The sequence below is a fragment of the Leucoraja erinacea genome, chromosome 1 (genome assembly GCF_028641065.1).
Source record: "Leucoraja erinacea ecotype New England chromosome 1, Leri_hhj_1, whole genome shotgun sequence".
In the NCBI taxonomy this organism is placed as follows: Eukaryota; Metazoa; Chordata; class Chondrichthyes; order Rajiformes; family Rajidae; genus Leucoraja; species Leucoraja erinaceus.
In genome coordinates, this window is record NC_073377.1 from 65,527,053 (window position 1) to 65,554,117 (window position 27,065).

The following is a 27,065-nucleotide window of genomic DNA, read 5'->3' on the forward strand; positions in this document are numbered from 1 at the left end:
CAAGTTTGTCCAACCTTATACAGTATCCCATACCCTCTGATTCTGGCAGCTTGCTGATTAGGTTTATTATTGTCACATGTACCATGGTATTGTGAAAAGCTTTGTTTTGCATACTATCCAAACAGATCAAATAATACTAAGCATAAATACTATCGTCACACTCAAGTACACCAGATAAAGCAAAGGGGATGATACAGGGTGCAGAATAGTTTTCAGTATTGTAGCACACCAGTTACATAGACAAAGTCCAATGTTCCCAATGGGGTAAAGGTGAATCAGACAGTACCCCATTTTATGAAAAGACTGCCAACATGGGAATAAGCTGTCTCTGAGTTCAGTGTTGTGCACTTTCAAGCCTCTGTACCTTCTGCCAGATGGAAGCCGAGAGAAGGTGGAATGATGGGGATGGGACAAGTCTTTGATTATGTTGTCTACTTTTCCGAGGTAATGTGAGGTGTAGATGGAGTCAACAGTGGGAAGTCTGGGCTAAACTAATCCGTAAGATGCAACCAACAGTAAGTTTTAGAAAATGCACTTGTATGACACTAGACAATAGATGCAGCAGTAGGCTATTCAGCCATTCGATGTGATCATGGCTGATCATCCACAATCAATGAATGCGAGGACTTCATTCGTGGCCAATAGTGTGTAGACAGCCAGAAGATATGAAATGAACCATAGAATTGCTTCAAAGTCCCCACTATTGTTCCTGTACCAAAAAAGCCAAGGATTACTGGTCTTAATGACTACAGGCCTGTCGCACTGACCTCTGTAATCATGAAGAAACTTGAAAGACGTGCTGGCACACCTGAAAAATATCACAAACCCCCTGCTGGACCCACTGCAGTTTGCATACCAGGCCAATGGATCAGTGAAAGACACACTTAACCTAGGTCTGCACTTCAACCTCCAGCACCTAGACTGCCAAGGGACCTATGCAAGGATTTTGTTTGTGGATTTTAGCTCTGCATTCGACATCATTGTGCCAGAGCTCACCATCGACGGTACCACTGTCTCCCCATCTCCCCAGGCCCGCAGAGGCGTGATCTTTGATTCCACACTCTCCCTTGAGCCTCACATCCGCCATGTCATTAAAACCTCCTTCTTTCATCTTCGCAACATCGCCAAACTCAGACCCTCTCTCACACCCCCCGCTGCTGAAAGACTCATCCATGCCTTCATCTCCTTCCGACTGGACTATTGCAACTCACTTCTCCTTGGCATCAGCTCCACCTACACCAACCGACTCCAACTGGTCCAGAACGCAGTCGCCCGACTCATCACCCATACCAAATCCTGGCATCACATCACTCCAGTCCTCAAACAACTTCATTGGCTTCCCATCTCCCACCGGATCACCTACAAAATCCTGATCCTCACCTACAAAGCCCTCCACCATCTGGCCCGCCCATATCTCACTGACCTCCTCTCCCCCTACCAACCCTCACGGTCCCTCAGATCCACATCAGCTGGTCTCCTCTCCATCCACAATTCCAACCTCCGCAGTTTTGGGGACAGAGCCTTCACCAGGGCAGCTCCCAGGTTCTGGAACTCCCTCCCCCAACTGATCCGCAATTCCGTGTCCCTCACCATCTTCCAGTCCCGCCTCAAGACCCATCTCTTCACCTCTGCCTATCCTTAGCCCCACGTGTCGTCCCTTTTCATCTGTGCATTAATTGCCTCATACTGTGTTTTGTATTGAATTCTGCATTTACTTTGTGTACTAGTCATGTCTCTACTATTTATTTCATTGCCCTTACATGATTTCCTGTACCTGCTAAATTTTTGTAAGGTGTCTGTGAGACTCTTGAAAGGCACCCATAAATAAAATGTATTATTATTATTGTTATTAGAGCTACTACACTCCAGACTCTCCCAGTTGACTGTGCCTGAACCCCTCTGTCAGTGGATCTCCAACTTCCTGACAGACAGGAAGCAGCATGTGAGGCTGGGAAAGTACATCTCGGACCCGCTGACCCTCAACATAGGAGCACTGCAAGGCTGTGTATTCTCCCCTCTCCTTTACTTTCTCTACACTAACGACTGCACCTTTACAGACTCCTCTGCCAAGCTTCTCAAGTTTGCGGACGACACAACCCTGATTGGACTAATCTAGGACAGGAAGGAATCTGCTTACAGACAGGAAGTGACACAGCTGGCGTCCTGGTGCCATCACAACAACCTGGAGCTCAATACTCCAGACAGTGGAATTGATTGCAGACTTTAGGTGAGCTCCCTCCCCCCCACTCACGATCAACAACACCACAGGTAGACAAAAATTCTGGAGAAATTCAGCAGGTGAGGCAACATCTATGGAGCGAAGGAAATTGGCGACGTTTCGGGTCGAGATTCTTCTTCAGACTGATGTGGGGGTGGGGGGTGGGCGGGAAGAAGAAAGGAAGAGGCGGAGACAGTGGGCTGTGGGAGAACTGGAAAGGGGAGGGGAAAGAAGGAGAAAGCAGGGACTACCTAAAATTGGAGGTCAATGTTCATACCGCTGGGGTGTAAACTACCCAAATGAAATATGAGGTGCTGCCCCTCCAATTTGGGTTGGCCTCACTCTGGCCATGGAGGAGGCCCAGGACAGAAAGGTCAGATTCGGAATGGGAGGAGGAGTTGAAGTGCTGAGCCACCGGGAGATCAGGTTGGTTATTGCGAACCGAGCGGAGGTGTTGGACGAAGCTCATGCTTCTCCAATTTTAGGCAATCCCTGCTTTCTCCTTCTTTCCCCTCCCCTTCCCAGCTCTCCCACAACCCACTGTCTCCGCCTCTTCCTTTCTTCTTCCCGCTCCCCCACATCACTCTGAAGAAGGGTCTCGACCCGAAACGTCGTCTATTTTCTTCGCTCCATAGATGCTGCCTCACCTGCTGAGTTTCCCCAGCATTTTTGTCTATCTTTGATTTTCCAGCATCTGCAGTTCCTTCTTGAACAAAAACAACACCAGTCACATCTGTGGAGTCATTTAAGTTCCTTGGAACCATCATCTCCAGGGACCTTTAAATGGGAGGCCACCATCGACTCCACAGTCAAAAAGGTCCAACAGAGGATGTACTTCCTGCGACAGCTGAGAAAACACAATCTGCCACAAGCAATGATGGTCCAGTTTTATACCGCTATCATTGAGTCTGTCCTCACCTTCTCCATCATGGTCTGATTTGGCTCAGCCACCAAGCATGACATCCGGAGGTTGCAGTGAATCACTCGATCAGCCGAGAAGGTTATTGGCTGCAACCTTCCCTCCATTGACGAACTGTACACTGCAAGGACCAGGAAGCGAGCGGGTAAGATCATCTTTGACCCCTCTCACCCTGGCCACAAACTCTTTGAATCACTTCCCTCTGGAAGGCGGCTCCGGACTGTCAAAGCCGCCACAGCCAGACATAAAAACCTTTTTCCACGAGTAGTAGCTATACTCAACAGCCAAAAGTCTGTAGCCTCCTTTTGCTCTGATATTTTATTACATTCTTCACATGTTTAAATTGTAATGTTTTTTTTTTAATTGTTTACTGTATATCGTGTTGTTATTTGTGAGCAAAAACACCAAGGCAAATTCCTTGTATGTATACATATTTGGCTAATAAAATTTATTCAATTCAATTTTTTTTTTTTTAAATTTCAAAATTCAATTCATTGTGTGTCTATTTGCAGTCCCATGAGGTTGCCATTGAAGTAAACGCATGCGCGTTACATTCAGAGGCCTGAAATCCTCTAGTCGTCATCAGTTCCCGTCCATGTCTGCACGTCATCTCTGTTGGCCGGTAGTTGCCGAGTGCCCGGTTGCCGTGTCCGTGACAACCACAGACCATCGCATTGGGCAGGAGCGGCCTATCTTGCTCCGCCATAAGATCTTTGGTGACAACGCTTTCGGACGCGGCAAGCATGAGCGATGGAGCCGGCATGGGGTCGAAATTCGTGGGCATCGCCAACCACGTTTGGGAGAAGGTGTGCGAGAAGGTGAAGCGGGCGGTGGTGTTCATGGACTGTGGTTGCGCCGACAGCTTGCACTGGGTCGGCGGCATCAGCAAACTGCTCCAGGCCGGGGCCATCAACGTCAAGGAGTTCAGCTCCTTCGAAGCCGGGCTCCCGGGACAAATCAAAGCCGTGTTCGTGGTCAGCACTTTACTGAAGGGGCGCACGGCTGATATCATCCGCGACATCGTCACCCTCAGCTCCTTCCAGTACTGTGTGGTGATCACCGCCGTTAGCCACAACGCCCACCTGTTTGCCAACAACGTGACTGCAGAACTGGAGCAGGACTTGGTCTTCGAGCAATTCGGGGAGTTGCTGTGCCAGTGGATGGGGAACATGAATTATACGGGGGAAGTTATGCACCTGCCCATATTAATGGCGCCCATTGTTCCCCACCTGTTCATCACACCAGCCTATTCGTCATTTTTCTCTTTCGTGCCTCAAGATTTGAAACTGATCAATAACACAAGACCCGACAAAAAGAAGTTTGGAAGCCTGAACGACGTCGATTATCATTCTTTGCCTTTTCAACTTCAAACACAAATCAGGTCATTTGTTTCATCCTTGAACTCGGTGTTTGAACTGCTACAGCTCAAAGAGGAATGTTTTGCAGTTGGTCCTACTAGCAGAATAATTGCAGGAGAACTGGCTAATTATTCACAGGCAAAACAGAGAAGAAAACATGGTCAATTTAAAGCATCTATTGTCTTTGTGGATCGAACACTCGATCTCTCAGGTAAAACGTGCATTTGCTCATCTACACTCGTATTTGTTTTACAATCATTTTGGTGTGTTCTTTAATATATGATTTCTAACTTGAAGTTAATGCCTAGTATTACATTGAACAGGATATTAAGTACAAAAGTTGGCATGTCCTGATGCAGCTGTACAAGTTCGTGAGACCGCTTGCAATGCCCAATGTTCCAATCGCCCATCTTTGAAAGGATACAGAAGAGATTCACCAGGATGTTATTGGCCTTGTGCGCTTGAGTTATAGGGAGCGGTTGGACAGGTGGAGTTGGAGGGTGACCTTATTGAGGTACACAAGATCATGAGGGGCATGGATAAAGTGAGTGCTCAGTCGTTACCCCAGAGTAGACGTACATGTTGATGTATTGTTTGTTTCTGTGGGCTTATTGGAATGCATAAAAGAGAATGTTGTGCGAATTACAGAGACATGGCTGCAAGAGGATCGGAGCTGGGAACTGTATATTCAGGGGTATACATCCTATCGAACAGACAGACAGGTGGGCAGAGGGGGTGGGTAAGGACTCCAAACAGTCCTGGAGTTGTTCCTCTGCCCCCCCCCCCCCCCCCCGACCAGCTCTGTACAGTCCTCACCTCTGGAGGTGCGCTCTTTAATTGCTGCCTGTAAGCAGGAAGAAGCAGCACCACGGTATGGACGGATTTACCGAAGTGAGGGATAGAGCGATAGGCATCCTTAATGGTGGTGTAGCAGTGCTCGAGGGTGTTTGGTCCACTGGTGCAGCAGGATACATGTTGGTGGAAGTTAGGGAACGATTTCTTGAGGTTTGCTTTGTTGAGGTCTTCAGCTATGGTGGTGAATGCCTCGGGGTAAGACGTCTGGTGTTTGTTGACCACGGCGTGCAGCTGCTCCAGTGCCAGACGGACGTCTGCCTGGGGTGGGATGTAGACCGCGGTCAGGATGATGGAGGTTAATTCCCTCGGAAGGTAGCCTCGGAAGGTAGAAGGGACGGCACTTCACCACCAGATGTTCGAGGTGTGGAGAGCAGGAGTTGGATAGGACTGCCGCGTCTGAGCACCATGCAGACTCCTCCTTTTCTCCCTTTCCCAGATGCCTGCGTACGGTCCATACGGTGGATGGAGAACCTTTCAGGCTGTACCACTGCGTCTGGGGAGCTGGGGGTGAGCCATGTCTCTGAATCAGAACACAGAACATTCCCTCAGCTCCTTTTGATAAAGCAGCCCTGCCCTTAAGTCCTCCACTTTGTTTTCTCGTAACTGTACGTTGGCCAGTGGGATAGTAGTAAGAGGGGGCCGAAGTCTCCTCCGCTTCAGTCTTACTTGTAGTCCTGCCCGAGGGCCACGTTTCCGTTCTCCATGGAGCCCTCTTCTGTGTTTAAAGGTACAGTACTTACGGGTCTCCCTGTGATCGGGGATTCCCTTGCAGTCGGCACCTCCAGCATCGTTGTTGCTGGGAGATCCTGCCCGATGGCCTCGATTCCGGTCTCCATGAAGGCCTCCCCGGTGTATATAGGTAAGGTTCTTGCTGTACCTGCGCACCTCCGCGAGGTCGGGCATTCCCCTCCAATTGGGGATTCCCTTACCGTCGCTAACATCGGGAGTTCGCAGTAGCACTAATGCATTTAAATGCGTTAACAGCTCGGCTACAGTACAACTAGTGTTAGGAGCACCAACATGACGTATTACCCTTGCTATTTGTTATCTCCTTCCAAAGCATCTTGATCTTCTGAGTCAAGATCATTACTTGCAACTGTTGTGAACTCACCGGGGATGAACAAAGCTACTCCACTTCTTGTATCTTCCTGTCAACTACCTCAAGTTACACAACGTTGATTACAATACACATTTCTTTATTATTAACTATGGTTTCCCTTCTACTACAGGTGATGAGGCTGTCAACCTAGTATTCTCAATGTTTTTGTTTCTTTTCTCTCCTCATAAGCTAAGGTTTCTCTCATCCTCTTCATCAACCCCACTGCTTGCAAATTCAATGGATTATCCCTCCATAATTTACACCACCTTTAATGTGTTTTAGCCACCATTTCTTTGCTTAGTTTTTAGTTTAGAGCTACAGCGCAGAAACAGGCCTTCGGCTCACCGAGTCAGTGCTGACCAGCAATCCCCGCACACTAACAGTATCCTACATACTAGGGACATTTTTACAATTATACAAAGCCAATTAATACACAAACCTGTATGTCTTTGGAGTGTGGGAGGAAACCCGAGGACCCGGAGAAAACCATCATAGGTCACAGGGAGAATGTGCAAACTCCGTACAAACAGCACCCGTAGCCAAGATCGAACCCGGGTCACTGGCGTTGTAAGACAGCAACTCTGCTGCTATGCCAACCCTGCTCCCTTCCCGGTTCAGCATTCTAAAGGGACTGTTTGCTCCTCCCTGTTTACTCTTCCATTAGAACACTTTTTCAAGTTACAATACGATACGGGTTTATTCGTCACATTGCACATAAAGTGCAAGTGAAATTAATATGAATATGTCCGACCCGAATAACTTATGATAAGAGTTATTGATTCTCTTTCTCTCTCCACATATGCTACATGAACTGTTGAGTGTTTCTGATGCCTTGTTTTTGTTTGTAGTTTAATATATGGTCCTCTTCTGTGCAGCCAGTTGCTGTCGGTTGCTTTGATTCAGTAATTTATTACATTTTTGGAAAGCTTCAGCATTATTAATATAACTTTCTTACTCGCCTCGGGATATTCAAGCTGAAGTTGTAGAATTAAAGGTAGACAAAAATGCGAAGTTTCGGGTCGAGACCTTTCTTCAGACTGGGAGAGTTGGGAAGGGGAGGGGAAAGAAGGAGAAAGCAGGGCCTTCCTGATATTGGAGAAGTCAATCTTCATACCGCTGGTGTGTAAACTACCCAAGCAAAATATGAGGTGCTGCTTCTCCAATTTACGATGGGCCTCACTCTGGCTATGAAGGAGGCCCAAGACAGAAAGGTCAGATTCGGAATGGTGGGGGGAGTTGAAGTGCTGAGCCACCGGGAGCTCAGATTGGTTATTGCGAACCGAGTGGAGGTGTTGGGCGAAGCGATCGCCAAGCCTACGCTTGGTCTCACCGATGTAGAGCAGCTGACCCCTAGAGCAGCGGTTGCAATAGATGAGGTTGGAGGAAGCGCAGGTGAACCTCTGCCGCACCTGGAAAGACTGCTTGGGTCCTTGGATGGAGTCAAGGGGGGAGGTAAAGCAACAAGTGTAGCATTTCCTGCGGTTGCAAGGGAAAGTGCCAGCAGAGGGGTGGTTTGGGTGAGAAGGGACGAACTGACCAGGGAGTTACGGAGGGCCCGGTCTCTGTGGAAAGCTGAAAGGGGAGGAGATGGGTAGAATTAAATGTAGGTTAGAAAACGGAGTGAGGAGTATTTAAATCCTCACAACATATGTGCTAAGGCATTGAGACAATATGTTTAATGGAATCTAAATTGTGGGTTTGTTGTATGCTCTTTCTCAATGAACAAGTATTCTGGTGGAGTGATGCCATTTTTATCCTGGGATCCTGGGATATCATTTAACCTTTTAAATCATTTTTTGCTATTTTGCTCCACATCTCTCATGTTGTTAGTGACCTGGTCTGGTGCAGTTTAAGACGGCAAAGGGCAAAAAGCTGATACAATATTTTGTCACATAATGGAAGTGTATGCATAGCTTAAAAACTCTTGTTTCTCTACAGGTTCTGTTGCTCATCATGGTGATAGTCTAGTTGAGAAGATTCTTAACACGTTGCCCAAGTTTCCAGGGCTTGCCAGTGATGTAAAGGTTAACATGGTGGACCTAACAGCAGTTCAAAATAATGAAGAAACGGAGAATATGATAGCTCCAGGATGCTTATCCCAGCCAAAGTAAGGCCCAAAGCATGCGGGTATTGGAGTATAATATTACTGTAGTATTTTTCACGACATCGCTGTAATGTCAAGAGCTTTATAACTCATGATTAAATATGACTACTTGTTCAAACAAATGTATTTGCAACTTCAATTCCAAATCAAAGTTGTTAAGTCAGCATTCATGAGATGAAATCTCTTACATTGTTACATCTATTACTATATGTTGTGGAGTTGCAGACACAAACCCTTTGGCTCCACTTGTCTTTGCCAACCACTACATCTATCTGAGCTAGGACCATTTGCCTATATTTGACCTGTATCAAAGTCCTCCCTATCCATGTACCTGTGTAAATGTATTTTAAATGTTTTCATTGTACCTATTCCTACAGCTTCCTATGGCAGCTGGTGCCATATACCCATCATCTCCATGTGGTTAAAGGTACCCCTTGGCTCCCTTTTTAAATTTCCCCCTGATTCCGCTGACTTTATTTAAAAATTAAAACAAATTTTAAAAATCTGATATCCGGGAATAATTTTGGTTAACATACACAAATTTTGTTTGAACTAACCATAAATCTAAGATGTGTGATTTTCAATGGATTGTTTTTATGGCAAGAACAAGACCATTAATGGAAGGATATCATATTTCCATACTTTTGTCGGTGTGTCGGATATTCAAACTGGAACTGAGAATCTGCAGTCAGAGTTGAAGATCTTTTTTCTTTCTTCGGTGTAGGTTTCCTAAGTGAGATGTTAATGTTTGTGAAATAAGCTGCCTGACTTGCTGAGTGTTTCTCTGTTTTTACCTTGTAAATATACAAATATGTTAATGAGGCTATCTTTGTTAAGGTTAACCTTTGTGGGTTTTCAGCTCCACACTATATGAATAGTGCTTAATCAATTTTGAAGTGGTTGAGGCAAGTACAACCAATGCCACAATCTTTGGTCAGCCTGTACATTGAAAAATAAGCAGTCTTTTAAGTGTCATTTGAGTCTGCTTTAAATGGCCTCTGTCTGCACATTCTAGATTTCAACCATCTTTTGGGTGGAAATAAGGTTGTTTTTAAATCCTCTCCAAATCACCTACTGCATACCTTAGACCTACGCCTTCTGATTATATACATATTTTCTAAGGGGAAAAACATGTCTCTTAATTTGGGCATCTGTTCTGTGAAATCTAGGGTGGGAGGTCATTCATTGAAACATGCAAAATTCTGAGGGACCATCAGGAAAGATGTATGGGATTGTTTATACTGGTTGAGGAGTCTAGAACTATGGATCACAGTCTCAAAATAAGGGACTATCCATTAAAATAGCTTTCCTCACTCAGAAGGTAGTGATTGTTTGGGAATTCAGAACACCTCAGAGCTGTTGAGGTTCAATCAATAGACAATAGGTGCAGTAGTAGGCCATTTGGCCCTACGAGCCAGCACCGCCATTCAATGTGATCATGGCTGATCATCCACAATCAGTACCCCGTTCCTGCCTTTTCCCCATATCCCCTGACTGCTATCTTTAAGAGCCCTATCCAGCTCTCTCTTGAAAGCATCCAGAGAACCTGCCTCCACCGCCCTCTGAGGCAGAGAATTCAACACACAATCTTTCATTGCATGCAAGCTGTGGTCAATTTGTTTCTCAAAATTAAAAGATTCAAGGAATTTAGGTTTAAAAACCAACTATGATCTGGTTGAGTTATTTTTCTTTATTGAGCTGGATCATACTGGATCCAGCCTGCGCTTCATATGGTTCATAACACCCATGCCAGCCAATTGGCCACAGAGTTCTCCATACCAGCATCATTGGTGTGGAGATGGAGTGGAGAAGGGAGCAAGTGGCAACTAGATGAAGAAAATAAACTTAAATTCAGCCACCTGCTGATCAATTCAAATAAATAGCCTTGATAACATCAATGTAGCTGGCATGAAGTTGAAGGGCCGGATGCAAATTGTATTCAACCCCTCTACTCAGCAAAGAGTAGTACATTCTGGCATTTCTAGGGACACTGAGTACTGCAGTTAATTGGCTATCAAATCATATATTCGGCAGATAATTTGCGATGTTATGATTTTGGTGTAAGATTAAAAATATTAATTTTGAAAAATTTGGAGAATCATTTGTATATTTTGGATCTTTTAGAAAAAAATGTATTGATTATTGTTTTTTTTGTTTTTTTCATCGCCCTATTTGCAGAGAAGGGGGGAAAAAAATCATTGTGTAATAGTTATACAAAGGTCCCAAACCTGAAATGTCAACTCTGTTTCCCTTCCCTGACTTGCTGAGTATTACCAGCTCTTTTTTAAATTTCAAATTTCCATAAACTGAGTTTTAAACTAAAAAATAATTTGGCTTCACTGTGATCTGTTGTAAATTTAATGCTCTCGTCCCATTTATTTCTGAGCATCAATATCATGCAGTTGGTAGCTGATTGTACATCTGTAACATTTTTTTTACTGTTATACATCTGGTAAATAAGCATGAGGAAACACAAAGTTTCTTGAGTCCCAAAGATGTAGTTCCCTCCCAACAAGAAGCTGCATGTTCAAACTATGAACTCTGGCACTGGTGTTGATTGAAGTTGTGTGGGGTTTGCTGATATGTGGATGATCTTGGCAATTTGCATATCATCCATTTTGTGCCACATTTCCCTCCTTAATCCATACAGTGGCGTAGCGGTAGAGCTATTGCCTTACAGACAGAAATCTGGCTTTAATCCTGACTGCGGGTGCTTGTCTGTACGGAGTTTTTTTTGTACATTCTTCCTGTGACCTATGTGGGTTTTCTCCAAGATCTTTGGTTTCCTCCCACGCTCCAAAGATGTATAGGTTTGTAGGTTAATTGGCTTGGTATAAATGTATCACTGTAAAATTGTCCCTGGTGTGTGTAGGATGGTGTAAGTGTGTGGGGATTGCTGATCAGTGCCGATTCAGTGTGCTGAAAGGCCTGTATCGAAACTGAACTAACCTAATTGGTTTTTATAGTCTGATTTATAAAATAATCATAAAATATAATGATTTAAATGGAAAATGGTTGTTGAAGTGAAGAGGCTGTATTTGTGCCAATTGTGTGGTGTGATTATTGTTGTGTTTTTTTTAATTCTATTTTGTGATGTTTATATCTGATCTAAACACTTAACTAGTGTCTATCTTTGGACAGTGGGAGTGAACTTGGGCACAATGTCAACTTAATCTCTAGGTTGAGAAATATACCAGAGAAGATGACTATGATCTGAAAAATTCAATGCAGCTGGATCCTAAACATCTTTAACTTGGATAATTGCCACGGGCGGCTGTGGATGGCAAATAGATATTTTAAAGGCAGAAATTGACGGATTCTTGAATAGTACGGGTGTCAGAAGTTGTGGGATGAAGGCAAGAGAATGGGATTGAAGGAAAGATAGATCAGCCATGATTAAATGGCAGAGTAGACTTGATGAGCTGAATGGCCTTATTCCACTCCTAGAACTTATAAACAAGCTAATAACTTGGATAACTTAATTTATAGTTGCTGAGACAAGTGGAGCATACTTTGAGTAGGGAGATAATTTTTGGTTAAGTTTGGAGAACTATTATGTACCAATCTGAAGTTACATGTACATCACAGTTTGAAATCAAATAATGCATCATGAAATTTATGCCATTGGTTAGATTTTGAAAGAAAAACTGCAGATGTTCAAAATCTGTAAAGTAGAAAATGTCAGAAACAGTTGGTCAGACAGCATCTTTCGAGAGGGAGAGATGTTTCCGCTCAAATGCCCATCATCAGATAAACAATATAATGAGCATGTTTTAGGTTGTGGAGGGTAAATATCTATAATGGACCAGGGACCAAGGTTGTCCAGATAATGTAATTGCTGTCAGTGTTGGTAGTGGAGAGAAAGAAAAAATAAAGAACAAGTTCAAACTCTGATATGCAGAAATTGATAGTTCTAGAAATCGAACCAAAGGAATATTCTAGAAACATGAAGCAGATTACACAGCGTCTGTGGTGAGTGACCAATTGCAAGCACTACAATTTTGAGCAATCACAAACTACTGAAGGGTCAGGCAGTATCTGTGGAGAAAATCGACTGATGACATTTTGGGTCGGGTCCCTTCTGGAGGAGCAGGGAGACATCTCTCCCAGCTGTGGGTAGGTAAAGCCTGGGAAGTGATAGGTGGATTCAGAGAAGAAAGGTTGGGGTTTGTTGAGCAGATGGGTGTCGGTGACAAAGACTGGAGGTGAAAAGCAGACACGTGTGCCAGATAAGGAAAGAAGAGGAGATGTGAAATCTAAAGTTGGTGGAATGGGATAGGAGCAACGGGAAAGATAGCAGGATTACAAGGTAAATAGGATGGGGATGGGGATGAATTTATGGCGGTGAGGTAAGTAGGGTAATTATGATGGTGGAAGAAATGTGCGATAGCACTATAGCAAAGTCCGATCAAGAATAGTCCGAGGGTCACCACAGAGGTTGGTAGTACTTCAGCACTGCTCTCTGGCCATGGTAGGATGATTCAGTTGCCTGATAACAGCTGGGAAGAAGCTTCCTGAATCTGGAGTTGTGCACTTTCACACTTCTATACCTTTTGCCTGATGGGAGAGGGGAGAAGAGTGAGTGGCCAGGGTACGACTCATCCTTGATTAGGCTGTTGGCCTTGCTGAGGCAGCGTGGGAATCAGTGAGTTTCCAGTGGACATTAGTAGGTAGTCTGTTCTCTGTAATGGAGACTAAGATTGAGAAGGGGGAGTGTGGTGTCAGAGGTAGATAATAGGTGCAGGAGTAGGCCATTCGGCCCTTCGAGCCAGCACCGCCATTCAATGTGATCATGGTTGATCATCCCCAATCAGTACCCCGTTCCTGCCTTCTCCCCGTATCCCCCTGACTCCGCTATTTTTAAGAGCCCTATCTAGTCCACTCTTGAAAGCATCCAGAGAACCTGCCTCCACCACCCTCTGAGGCAGAGAATTCCACAGACTCGCCACTCTCTGTGAGAAAAAGCGTTTCCTCATCTCCGTTCTAAATGGCTTACTCCTTATACTTAAACTGTGGCCCCTGGTTCTGGACTCCCCCATATTTCCTGCCTCTAGCATGTCCAAGCCCTTAACAATCTTGTATGTTCCGATGAGATACCCTCTCATCCTTCTAAACTCCAGAGTGTACAAGCCCAACTGCTCCATTCTCTCAGCATATGACAGTCCCGCCATCCCGGGAATTAACTTTGTGAACTTACACTGCACTCCCTCAATAGCAAGAATGTCCTTCCTCAAATTAGGGGACCAAAACTACACACAATACTCCAGGTCTGGTCTCACTAGGGCTCTGTACAACTGCAGAAAGACCTATTTGTCCTATATTCGATTCTCCTTGTTATAAAGGCCAACATGCCATTCGCTTTCTTCACTGCCTGCTGTACCTGCATGCTTACTTTCATAGACTGATGTACAAGGACCCCCAGATCCCGTTGTACTTCCCCATTTCCCAACTTGACGCCATTTAGATAGTAAACTGCCTTCCTGTTTTTGTTACCAAAGTGGATAACCTCACATTTTTCCGCATTAAACTTCATCTGCCATGCATCTGCCCACTCCCTCAACCTGTCCAAGTCACCCTACATTTTTATAGCATCCTCCTCACAGTTCACACTGCCACCCAACTGTGTCATCTGCAAATTTGCTAATGTTACTTTGAATCCCTTCATCCAAATCATTGTTGTATATTGTAAATAGCTGCGGTCCCAGCACCGAGCCTTGCGGTATCCCACTAGTCACTGCCTGCCATTCTGAAAGGGACCCGTTAATCCCTACTCTTTGTTTCCTGTCTGCCAACCACTTCTCTATCCATGTCAGCACTCTACTCCCCAATACCATGTGCCCTAATTTTGTCCACTAATCTCCTATGTGGTATCTTATCAAATGCTTTCTGAAAATCCAGGCACACTACATCCACTGGCTCTCCCTTGTCCATTTTCCTAGTTACGTCTTCAAAAAACCCCAGAAGATTGGTCAAGCTTGATTTCCCCTTTGTAAATCCATGCTGACTCGGACCGATCCTGTTACTGCTATCCAAATGTTCGACTATCTCATTTTTATAATTGACTCCAGCATCTTCACCACCACCGATGTCAGGCTAACTGGTCTATAAGTCCATGTGAGTTTGTGGACAAGATGGAAGTTAAGAGTGAAGTTGATGAAATCAATGTTTTCCATCAGGAGGCAGCCCCGATGTGGCGGAGAAATTGTTGGGGAATAGTGCTGGAGTACATTTGGAACAGGGAGAATGCAACATAAGGCCAAACATTAATGCATAGCTGCAGCCCATGTACTTGCCATGGCTACACCTTGACTGTCCTTTGCACAGATATTGCATGCCCCTCCAGCAGTTAGTTTTGTGCTGAAGAAAGACTATCCACCTGAAGATATGTGGTCCAGTTTTTCTCATTGGTGTGGGTAAGATGATGGAAGATATATTTGGGACCAAGATACATTTACCTCATTGGTGACCCTTGGACTTTCCTTGATCGGACTTTGCTGGCTTTACCTTGCACTAAACGTTATTCCATTATCATGTATCTATACAATGTAAATGGTTCGATTGTAATCTTGTATCCTGCTGACTGGATTGTATGCAGCCAAAGCTTTTCATTGTACCTTGGCACACATGACATTAAACTGCACTGCAAACTGAATAGGAAATAATTATTGTCCATGGCAGAGATGTGTGTTGTGGAGGACATGGATCTCAGGAAATTGAAATAATGGTTGGAGGGGAAATTAATGGAAAAAATATCACCCAGAGAACAGTGGGATTTTATTGATTGGAAGGATAATTGAGGCAGATACCCTCAATGTATTAAGGTGAATTTGGTGATGCACGCTGTACTTTAACCTGTAAAAGGCCTGTCCCACTTTCCCGAGCTGCTCACAAATTCTCCCGAGTTTTCCCCTTGATTCAAACTCGGAGAATGGTCGTAACGGGGCCGTAGGAGTCCGTAGATATATCGTAGTGGCTCGTTATGTCAGCCGTAGGTACGCGGGGCATCGGGTAAGTCGGATGTTTTTTCCAGCATAACAAAAAATGTCCACGTGTAAAAAGATAGTAGGGAGGAGAGAAATTGCAACATTTAATGCCCCGAGTACCTACGGCTGGCTTAACGAGCCGCTACGATATATCTACGGACTCCTACGGACCCATTACGAACATTCTCCGAGTTTGAATCAAGGAGAAAACTCGGGAGAATTTGTGAGCAACTCGGTAAAGTGGGACAGGCTAATGGTGTTAAGAAGTGGGTTTTGGCCGATTGGTTCTTTTTTAGATGGATGTAGACGTAATGATCTAAATTAAGCCATACCTAACCAATTCATCCCTCAAGATTGTGGCGGAATGCTGAAGTCTTATCTCCAAAAGTGGCCCACTTACTTTTTAACAAGTTAAATCTGAAGTGCCTGCTTAAGATATATTAAACGCTGCAAATTGATTGGAAACTGAATTTGTTTTGGAGAATACTTTTTTAAACAATTGGCAGTTAGTTTTGTAAACTCCCTTTTTTAAGAGTATATATGGAAACATAGGTGCAGGAGTAGGCCATTCGGCCCTTCGAGCCAGCCACGCCATTCAATATAATCATGGCTGATCATCTAAAATCAGTCCCCCGTTCCTGCTTTATCCCATATCCCATGATTCAGTCAGCCCTAAGAGCTAAATCTAACTCTCTTGAAAACATCCAGTGAATTGGCCTTCTGTGGCAGAGAATTCCACAGATTCACAAATCTTTGGGTGAAGATGTTTTTCTTCATTTAAATGGCCTACCCCTTATTCTTAAACTGTGAACCCTGGTTCTGGATTCCCACAACGTCGGGAATATGTTTCTTGCATCTAGCCTGACCAATCCTTTGAGAATTTTATATGTTACTATAAGATCTCCTCTCATCCTTCTAAATTACATTGACTACAAACCCAGTTGATCCATTCGTTCATCATATGTCAGACCTGCCATTCCCGGGAATTAACCTGGTGAAACTGCGTTGCACTCCCTCAATAACAATAATGTCCTTCCTCAAGTTGCATAATTGCACACAATACTCCACGTGCGGTCTAACCAGGGCCCTGTACAACTGCTGTAGGACCTCCTTGCTCCTAAACTCAAATTGTCTCACAATGAAGGCCAACATGCCATTAGCTTCCTTCACTGCCTGCTGTACCTGCATGCTTACTTTCAGTTACTGATGCACATGCAGGTCTCGTTGCATCTCCCGTTTTCCTAATCTGACACCATTCAGATAATAATCTGTCTTCCTGTTCTTGCTACCAAAGTGCATAACCTTACATTTATCCACATTTTCCTGCGCCTGCCATGCATCTGCCCACTAACCCAACCTATCCAAGTCATGCCGTAGCTTCACAGCTTCCTCATCACAGCTCACACTGCCACCCAGCTTTGTATCATCCGCAAACTTGGAGATGCCACATTTAATTCCCTCTTCTAAATCGTTAATATATATTGCAAATAACTGGGGTCCCAGCACCGGGCCCTGTGGCACCCCACTAGTCACTGCCCGCTGTTTTGAAAATAACCCGTTAATTCCTACTCTTTGCTTCCTATCTGCCAACCAGTTCTCTATCCATGTCAATACCCTACCCCCAATACCATGTGCTCTAATTTTGCACACTAATCTTTTGTGTGGAACCTTGTAAAAGGCTTTTTGAAAGTCCAGATGCACCGCATCCACTGGCTCTCCCTTATCAAGCATGATTTTCCCTTCATAAATCTATGCTGACTTTGACCGATCCCATCATTGCTTTCCAAACTATTGTAACATCTTTAACAATCAACTCGAGCATCTTCCCCACTACCAATGTAAGGCTAACTGGTCTATAATTCCCCGTTTTCTTTCTCCTTTCTTAAAAAGCGGGGTTACATTGGCTACCCACCAGTCCACAGGAACCGATCCCGAGTCGAGAAAACATTGGAAAATGATCACCAATGCATCCACGATTTCCAGGCCCACCTCCTTGAGTACTCTGGGATGCATACCATCAGGATTTGGGGATTTATCTGCCTTCAGTCCCAACAGTTTACCTAACACAATTTCCTGACTTATGTGGATTCCTTTCCATTCCTCCCGCCCACTAAATCCTCAGACCCCTAGTATTTCTGGGAGATTGTTTGTGTCTTCCTGAGTGAAGACAGAACCAAAGTACTCATTTAACTGTTCTGCTATTTCTTTGTTTCCCATTATAAATTCACCTGCCTCTAATTTGTCTTCACTAATCTTTTCCTTTTTACATATCTTTTTAATCATTTTAAATTATTTCAGAAAGGAAACAATGTAGTTCTCGTGAACCACTAAGATATAGCGGCATCGTTATTAAGCAGAGGTTACAGGACAAACTGCCAGAATGCTGTATTATTGATCTAGAACTAAGAATTCAAATTCCACTCTGGCAGCTGTGAAATTTAAACTCAAGTAATTTAATCTGAAATGTATTTATTTAACTTAAATTCTTTTAATAAAATGCCAGTCATGATAATGAATCTTTCTGGATTGTCATAAAACTTATCTAATTCACTAATAACCTGCAGAAAGAGAAGTCTACCATCTTTGCCCAGTGTGTCTTATCTGTGAGACTAGACCCATTAATATGGTTGCCCGTTCACTGCTTCTTCGGTTCAGAGACATTTGCAGACAAACAATAAACTCTAGCATTGCCAATGACCTTTACACCCCAGGAACAAATAAACATATTATAAAAGTGTCCCAAACTATGTAAAATCAAATGCAAGAACATATGAAGAATTGTAAGAGCAATTGTCTTGACCTTTTCTAAATCGAGGGAATTATTTTTTGTAATTCAATTTCAAAATCTCTACAGTTGTACAGAGCCCTAGTGAGAATACACCTGGAGTATGGTGTGCAGATTTGGTCCCCTAATTTGAGGAAGGACATTCTTGCTGTTGAGGGAGTGCAGCGTTAGTTTACAAGGTTAATTCCCGGGATGGTGGGACTGTCATATGCTGAGAGAATGGAGCAGCTGGGCTTGTACACTCTGGAGTTTAGAAGGATGAGAGGAGATCTCATTGAAACATATAAGATTGTTAAAGGTTTGGACAAGCTAGAGGCAGGAAACATGTTCCCGATGTTGGGGGAGTCCAGAACCAGGGGCCCCAGTTTAAGAATAAGGAGTAAGCCATTTAGAACGGTGACGAGGAATCACTTTTTCTCACAAGAGAGTAGTGAGTCTGTGGAATTCTCTGCCTCAGAGGGCGGTGGAGGCAGGTTCTCTGGATGCTTTCAAGCAGGAGCTAGATAGGACTCTTAAAAATAGTGGAGTCAGGGGATATGGGGAGAAGGCAGGAACGGGGTACTGATTGGGGATTGGCACTCGGTACAGAATAAAAGTATACTCATTGCCGTCAATCTTAGTGTCCTCTTTACTAATTTTAGGAAATGGCTATCAAATTGCAACTAGAGGACAGTTGGCAGCTGTGGCAGGGCTTGCATGCTGTTACTTCCCATGATATATTTAGTTTTTCCTTAAAGCTATGCATCACTCCTGGGTGAGCTCGTACTTTCTATCTCACTTTGAAAGGGAGAGCATTGATGTGCTTTAGCGAGCCTGCCATAGACCCTCTCATTTACCAAAGCCAGTGCCAGAAGATCTTTCCTGAGAGAGGTCTGACTGCGCCTGACCCCAATCATGTACCTGGCTGTGTTCTTAAAACCTGCATAGACCAACTGGCTAGAGTTTTTATGCATGTCTTCAATCTCTCACTCACAAGGTCTGAAGTTATCACCTGCTTTGAAAGAACATCCATCAAAACATAAAAACTGGTGCCCAAGAAGAGCAAGGTGACATGCCTCAATGACAACTGACTGGTGGTGCTTACATCTGTTGTGAAGAAGTGCTTTGAGAGGTTGGTTATGACCTGGGTCCACAGGAATTCACCTACCACCGCAGCAGGTCAACAGCAGATGCGTTCTTACTAACTCTCCACTCTGAATTTGACCGCTGGGACAATAAGAACACATAATGTTGTTCTGCATTCAACGCCATCATTCCCTCTAATCTTATCATATTCAGGGAACTGGATCTCTGCTTGTCCTATGGACTTGGATCCTCCACTTCCTCATTGGGAGACCTCCAACCAGTATGAATTGGCAACAACACAGATTGATAATCACATTGAATGGTACCAGAACAACAATCTTGCTCCCACTTTAGCAAGACCAAGGCACTGATTCTTGACTAGTAAAGGGAGGCCTAGGATCCATAAACCCGTCTTCACTGACTGGATGGCAGTGGGGACAGTTAACAGCTTCAAGTTCCTGGGTGTGCATATCTCTGAAGATCTGTTCTGGGCCCAGCCCATTGATGGAATTGCAAATAAAGCTAATTTACACCTCTACTTCTTTGGAAGATTGAGGAAATTGGCATGTTGCCAAATATTCCAGCAAAATGGCAGCTAATATTGTCAAAGACCCACACCACCCTGGCCATGCTCGAATCCTGTTGCTACCATTTGGAAGAAGATACAAGAACCTGACAGCGATGACCTCCAGATTTAAGAACAGCTTTGTCTATTTGTATCATACTGCACAATCCAACCTCACCAATCCACAATAGACTTTGTTTTGGTTGCACTATTTTGTTTTTGCACAATTATGGTCTGGTTACTTAGTATTGCTGATTGATTATTTATTTTGATAATTCTGATTGATTGATTTGTTCATTGTTGTGTCATCGCAATAATGGGCATGTAAAACAATGTTTTCGTTTCATCTGTGTATGTAAGTACTCAGTTAAAATGACATTAAAGTAAATACTGATACTGATACTGATAAAGCAATGGCAAGTAAGAGTTTCATTGTTCTGTTCCCAGTGTATATAACAATTAAACAATCTTGACATTTGAAGATCTGCACCATGTCAAAGCAACAACCAGCCATTATTCAACAATGTTAGTTTTCCTTAGAGGGCATATCTGCCAGAGATTTTGACAGATTGGTTTCAATCAGCATCAAGCATGCCCAACACTGTTTCTGGAATCTGTGAAGTCTTTGGCATGGTCGTACATGGGGAAGGAAATGTCCTTCTGATTACTATCTACATCTCTTCATTTGCTGATGCACCAACACTGTTTCAAGTTGAAACACTTGTCAAATGAATAGAGTCATGAGTGGTGCGCAGACTTGAACAGCAGACTCTGATGCCCATCCCTGGAATGCCTTGGTAGCATTTTGACAGACACAGGAGTTGGAGACAATCGGACCGATGACAGTGTCACTGGCAGATCTTTCTAGAATTGCTGGCTCAAAGTGTGTACGTTTTGGGACATTTATTTATTCTATGGAACATAGTTTTATGCAAAGCCATTTATTTTGAAATGAACAAGCAAAAAAGTTATCAATAAATCATTAAAGATTGCTGTTGTTAATGCCTGCCACATGGCTAATGTCCTTTGGATAACTCCCACTTGACATTTTAGCATCTTGTCATATAAAGGAAAGAATATCTATTAATGCATCACGAGCACTTTTATCTCAAAGCACATTGCAGACAATCCCCACATTATGAAAGGATTCTGTTCCTGAGAACTGTTCGTAGGGAATTTGATATTAATTTTTTGAACGGTGTCAACCAGGATACTGTTCTTAATTCACCCCCCATCAGTCTGAAGAAGGGTTTCGGCCCGAAACGTCGCCTATTTCCTTCGCTCCATAGATGCTGCTGCACCCGCTGAGTTTCTCCAGCAATTTTGTGTACCTTCGATCTTCCAGCATCTGCAGTTCCCTCTTGAACAATACTGTTCTTAATTGTCCAGCTTGAAACCAAAATTCTTAAAATATACCAAAGTCTGAGTTTTGGTCTCTCTTCAGTAACACTCTAAATCTCCTGGTGGGGCACTTGCGGTGGAAGCTCCTGGCGGGCCTGGTTTGCCACAAAGGATTTGGAGGAGCTGATTGCAGTGGGTCCTTGACTAGTCTCCTGTTCACCTCGAAGACTGGGAATTGGAAAGTGGCGGGAGTCTGAAACAAAGGTCCAGTAAGGGGGAATAAGGCCTCCCGGTGAGCTGCAGCCAAAGCCCAACAGCACGCTTGGCTCTCCCGCCGCAGAACTGGGAACCCGCCCAGAGGCTGAAGTTGACGAGCTCGCTCCCGAGGACCTGGAACCAGATTCAATTCAATTCAATTCAATTCAATTTAATTGTCATTTGGACCCCTTGAGGTCCAAACGAAATGCCGTTGCTGCAGCCATACATTACAAACAAATAGACCCAAGACACAACATAATTTACATTTTACATAAACATTCATCACATCGCTGTGATGGAAGGCCAAAAAAACTTATCTCTCCACTGCACTCTTCCCCCCCCCCCCATGTCAGAGTCAAAGTCAAAGCCCCCGGCTGGCGATGGCGATTGTCCCGCGGCCATTAAAGCCACGCCGGGTGATGCAAGGTCGCACACCGGGTCTTGGTATTAGAGCCCCCGGCGTGCGCGCGCAGAGTCCCGCGGCCATTCCAAGCCGCGCGGGGCGGTGGTGTCAGGCCCCGCTCCAGGAGCTCTTCAACCCCGCAACTCGGGCGGGAGAAGTCGCCGTTGCAGGAGCCCTGAAAAGCGGGCTCCCGGTGCCGCCGTCCGCCAGACCCGCAGTTGCAGCCTCCGAATCTCCGGAGGTCGGGCCGCAGCAGCAGCAGCGCTCCACCACCGCTCCACCCGCTCCGGACTCGGCCAGCTCCGCGACGAGGCGAGATAGGAGCTGGAAGGAGTCGGTGATGGCCGTGGACAAAGGGCCCGGTAAGAAGAACCGGGGAGTCTTTCCTTCAGTACTCTCAGGTTGCGGTAGGTGTCCCCTGGGGAACTAGGTCTGAAGAGGGATGGCGGTTCGCAGGATGACTGGAGTGGAGGTGATGACTGCAACGGGCATTTGTGGCCAGCTGCAGCTTGGACTGTAATATGGTGCCAAAACACCACCTCTTGCATATAAACTCATGCAGCGGTTCAGTATATTCTGTGTCAACCAGGGGATGGTGTTTATGATAATATTCTTGCTGATCTGTATGCAAAAGAAGTGCTTCACTGTACCTTGGTACATATGATAATAAAAAAACCCGTTGAACCATTGTCATTTTTCATTTTGTTATGCTATTAGTGTTGTTACACTGTTCTGCTGAAGATAGGCACAAAATGATGGAATAACTCGGTAACAGGCAGCATCTCTGGATAGAAGGAATGGGTGATGTTTCTGATCATGACCCTTCTTCAGACTGATAGTCAGGGGAGAGGGAAACGAGATATGGAAGGGCACAAATAAGGTTATCCACTTTGGTAGCAAAAACAGGAAACCAGATTACTATCTAAATGGTGTCAAGTTGGGAAAAGGGGAAGTGCAACGGGATCTGGGGGTCCTTGTTCATCAGTCAATGAAAGTAAGCATGCAGGTACACCAGGCAGTGAAGAAAGCGAATGGCATGTTGGCCTTTATAACACGAGTAGTTGAATATAGGAGCAAAGAGGTCCTTCTACAGTTGTAAAGGGCCCTAGTGAGACCACACCTGGAGTATTGTGTGCAGTTTTGGTCCCCTAATTTGAGGAAGGACATTCTTGCTGTTGAGGGAGTGCAGCGTAGGTTTACAAGGTTAATTCCCAGGATGGCGGGACTGTCATATGTTGAGAGAATGGAGCGGCTAGGCTATACTCTGGAGTTTAGAAGGATGATAGGGTATCTTATGGAAACATATAAGATTATTAAGGATTTGGACACGCTAGAGACAGGAAACATGTTCCCGATGTTGGGGGAGTCCAGAACCAGGGGCCACAGTTTAAGAATAAGAGGTAAGGCATTCAGAATGGAGATGAGGAAACACTTTTTAACACAGAGTTGTGAGTCTGTGGAATTCTCTGCCTCGGAGGGCGGTGGTGGCCGGTTCTCTGGATACTTACAAGAGAGCTTGATGGGGCTCTTAAAGATAGCGGAGTCAGGGGATATGGGGAGAGGGCAGGAATGTGGAGATGATTGTGGATGATCAGCTATGATCACATTGAATGGCGGTGCTGGCTCGAAGGGCTGAGTAGGCCACTCGGCCCTTCGAGCCAGCACCTATTGTCTATTGTCTATAACATGTAAGGTGTGAAAAGATCAGGTCAAAGCAGACGATGATCAAGGAAATGTACAATGGTTCATTGTTGGATGAGGGGAAGGTGACACTGAGGCATACAAATGGTAAAAATAATCAGGAGGACAGTGAAACAAGTAGGAGAACTATGGTGGGGAAAGGATGGAGGTGGAGAGAGGGAAAGCAAGGGTTGCTTGAAGTTAGAGAATTCAATATTCATACCGCTTGGTTGTAAGCTTCCCAAGCGAAATACGAGGTGCTGTTCCTCCAATCTGCGTTTGGCTTCACCCTGACAGTGCAGGAGGCCTAGGTGAATATAGGAATGGGAGGGGCAGTTAAAGTGTTTATCAACCGAGAGATCATGTAGGCCAGGCAGACTGAGCAAAGGTGTTCAGCGTAGGAAGTAATGATACCACCCTAAAGAGGTGATAATGATTCAGCAAAGATATTATGCTATCTGGAAATATACTTTCATGTAATTTCAGCACAATTGTCTCCTTTTATTTGTATTTGTCTTTGATAAACTTGCAGTTAGATATATATATATATATATAAAGATATATTCAGAAGATTGATTCAATTAAATATTGCATAATCCAGTAAGATGGAGAACTGCTTCAATAGAGTGTGAAACATGGGTTTTGATGAGCGGGAGAATTTGGTATAATTAGGAGAGGTAAAATGATTATGGTTTCAATGTCAATAACAGAGGCATGGCAATGCATGTGGGAATGTTGGGACTTTTTCTGTGTCTTGTATTGAAGTATTATTGGCTGGAGAAGCTCAAACTGCACTTTTATGAGCCTGCTCAATGTCTGATGTCACTGCCCTCCATTTGTGAGGCTCAATGTTTTGTGGCTAGTGAATTTGAAGAGGGATGACCACAGAGTTCAAGAGAGCTGGCCGAGAGGAACTGGTTAATTGTCAATCCAACAAAGGAGCAAGTAGTTATTTTGAGAGATGACCAAGGGCATTTTATCTGCTAATCACTATTCGGTTGTGTATACTGACCTAGGGAGGAACAGTTCCCTGAGGGAGCGTGGCTGCAGCAAATACTTTGGCACCATGGGTAGCAATGTTGTATTGGGCAGGAGGAGAAAGGTCAATACGTCTTTAGTTTTGGGGGATTTTGTAATGAGTGAAGCATACAAGGCTTTCTGTCTGGGTTCAGGATGTTATGTTGACTTTCTGCTGAAGGGGGTCACTGAATGGCCACAGAACATAATGGACGGGGCAGAGTGACCAGCCAGAGGTTATGATTTTTATTGATGAGAGGGAGGTAGAAAATGGGATGAAATCTTGTGGCAGTGAGTAAAGAAAACAGGATTATTGCAGAGAATTAGTGCAAAGGGGAGGGCTTAAGATTCTCTGACAGTGTGACAGTGGGATAGGTACTGGAAAATGTGGAAATAAAATGAGTTGCACCTCTGCAGGGCCGGTATCGTTATTCACATAGCTAGTTTACTGGGGTGGGAGATTGCAACCTTTACGTGGTCCGCCCTGTTTCGATGAATGCAATCAACCTGGTGTGTGTGTGAAGCTAGTTTACTGATGCAGCTGTGAAGAGATTAATTTAATTTGGAAGGGGGATGGGAAGCTCAGCTTTGATTCAAAGTGGAGAAAAGCAGACCTCTTTGACACAAAGACCCTAGAAATATTAATAAGAGAGTTTGGAAGATTGAGCAAACAAAAACTAGTGAAGAGAACACAAGGAGTTTGGATGTGCTTAATAGTATCAAATGGATTGCAAGATGTGAACCCAACACACGTAGAAAAATAACAATCTTCCAAAGATCATCATAGTGCTTTTGTCAGGTCAGTGAAAGTTGTGCCTAGGTTGGAATGTTGTTATTGATGATTTTCTTGGAATTGAAGTGCTGGAAACGCAACTGTCAAAATTCTATGCAATTTCTTCAAGGATCAGTTGGGCAGGTGTCTCATTTAGATTAGACTAAAGAACTATTATGGAGTCATTCGGTTGTTTGCTGTGTTCACATAGGTCTCGGACATTTTCTGGGATCCCAAACCTTAGTGACACTTTGCATTAAATTACCCATGTTGATAGACTGAAACAACTGATGTAGGAAGAAGATAAATGCCATGATATGGAAAATCTGCAAATAATTGATCATTATAATGGAGCAAAACCAAAGCGGATGTCTAGCTATTCCTGTATGAGAAAGATTGGTTGATGGCAAGAAACATGATTTTCTTCCTCCTTGCTGAGTATGTGATGTAAAGTACTGAGCAAGATGTAGGGAGAATGTACCTTTCTAACCTTTATGATTAACCCAATGGATTTTCAGTTATAATACATTTTAATGCAGTTACAAGTCTGTTTAATAGATTCTTAAGGTCCTCAATGCAAGAGTAATAGAAAAGCTTGTGTTTTAATGTTTGGTGATTGCTGAAATCTTTTTCAAAGTTATGTCTGAAGGTGTTTTAGTTGGTCCAATATATTTAGTGGTTGTGCATTAAAAAAAAAAAACAGTAACCCTGTGTCTCTCCATATACGAAATTAATGAAGCTTTTATCCAGTAAGCTCATCTATTCATTATGTTAAATGCCATTTTGCAGCTTTGCTGCACAAACCTGAATGGAGATCCTCTTTCGACATACAGTAGTCTTTCAGTGAGGTGGCTTAGGGTAGGAACCATCACCAGCTATGTAGGTCTGGGCCTCTTTCATGCATGTGATTTGAGCCTTTGAAAATTTGAGTTATTGCCAAAATATACAAACTGAGTTGAGTCTATGGCGGAATTACTCTCCCATAGTATCCCCAGGCTTTGAAAGAAAAATAGTAGATAGTTATTTCAGTTTGGGTGTCACATTGGCTTTCACAAGTAGAAAAGGTGACCTTTGTTTCCCGCAATTAGATGGATGTAATTAAATTATTATGTATTTGACTTATTCTCTAATTTACTGGAGACCGTGGGTTACTGAATTTTAAACTTTCCAAAAGCTTAATTTTGAGCATAGTTTGCTGCCCCCTTGAGTGTTTCTTGTTTATGTTTTTTTTTAAATGCTGCTTAAAAAGATTTTGAAAGATTTATCAAGCACATTTCCCCCCTTAGTTTGCCATGAAATGCAGTCTGGTTCCATCCAGAGTGATTCTTCAGCATTTAGCAGCAATAAAATCATCAGGCATGAATCGGTTTAAAGAATTTTTGGACAATAAGACTGGAAGTAAAAAGGAGGAATCAAAAAGTAGAAAACTATAGAAGTTGGTAATGCGAAATATAAACAAAGTAGTGGAAATGCTCAACAGGTTGGGAAGCATCTGTAAAAGAGAATCAATTAACACCTCAGCTCAGTTTATTTCATAACGTGTCTTGAACTGCACAGAGAGAGCTAACGGTCAGAATTATTTTTCCCAAAGTGGAAAAATCAAATACTAGTGGGCATAGCTTTAACGTGAGATGGGCAAAGTT

General features: G+C 43.8%; 1 protein-coding gene across 1 annotated transcript in view; it reads left to right on the forward strand.

Annotated features, from left to right (window-relative positions):
* Nucleotides 1-3,760: 3,760 nt before the first annotated feature.
* scfd2 (sec1 family domain containing 2) overlaps nucleotides 3,761-27,065 on the forward strand; it is a 224,050-nt gene continuing 200,745 nt past the window's right edge. The window contains exons 1-2 of the mRNA XM_055636130.1: nucleotides 3,761-4,706; nucleotides 8,388-8,556. Of these exons, the coding sequence (XP_055492105.1) occupies nucleotides 3,881-4,706; nucleotides 8,388-8,556 (995 nt within the window). The 5' untranslated portion in view covers nucleotides 3,761-3,880. The remainder of the gene's footprint in view (nucleotides 4,707-8,387; nucleotides 8,557-27,065) is intronic.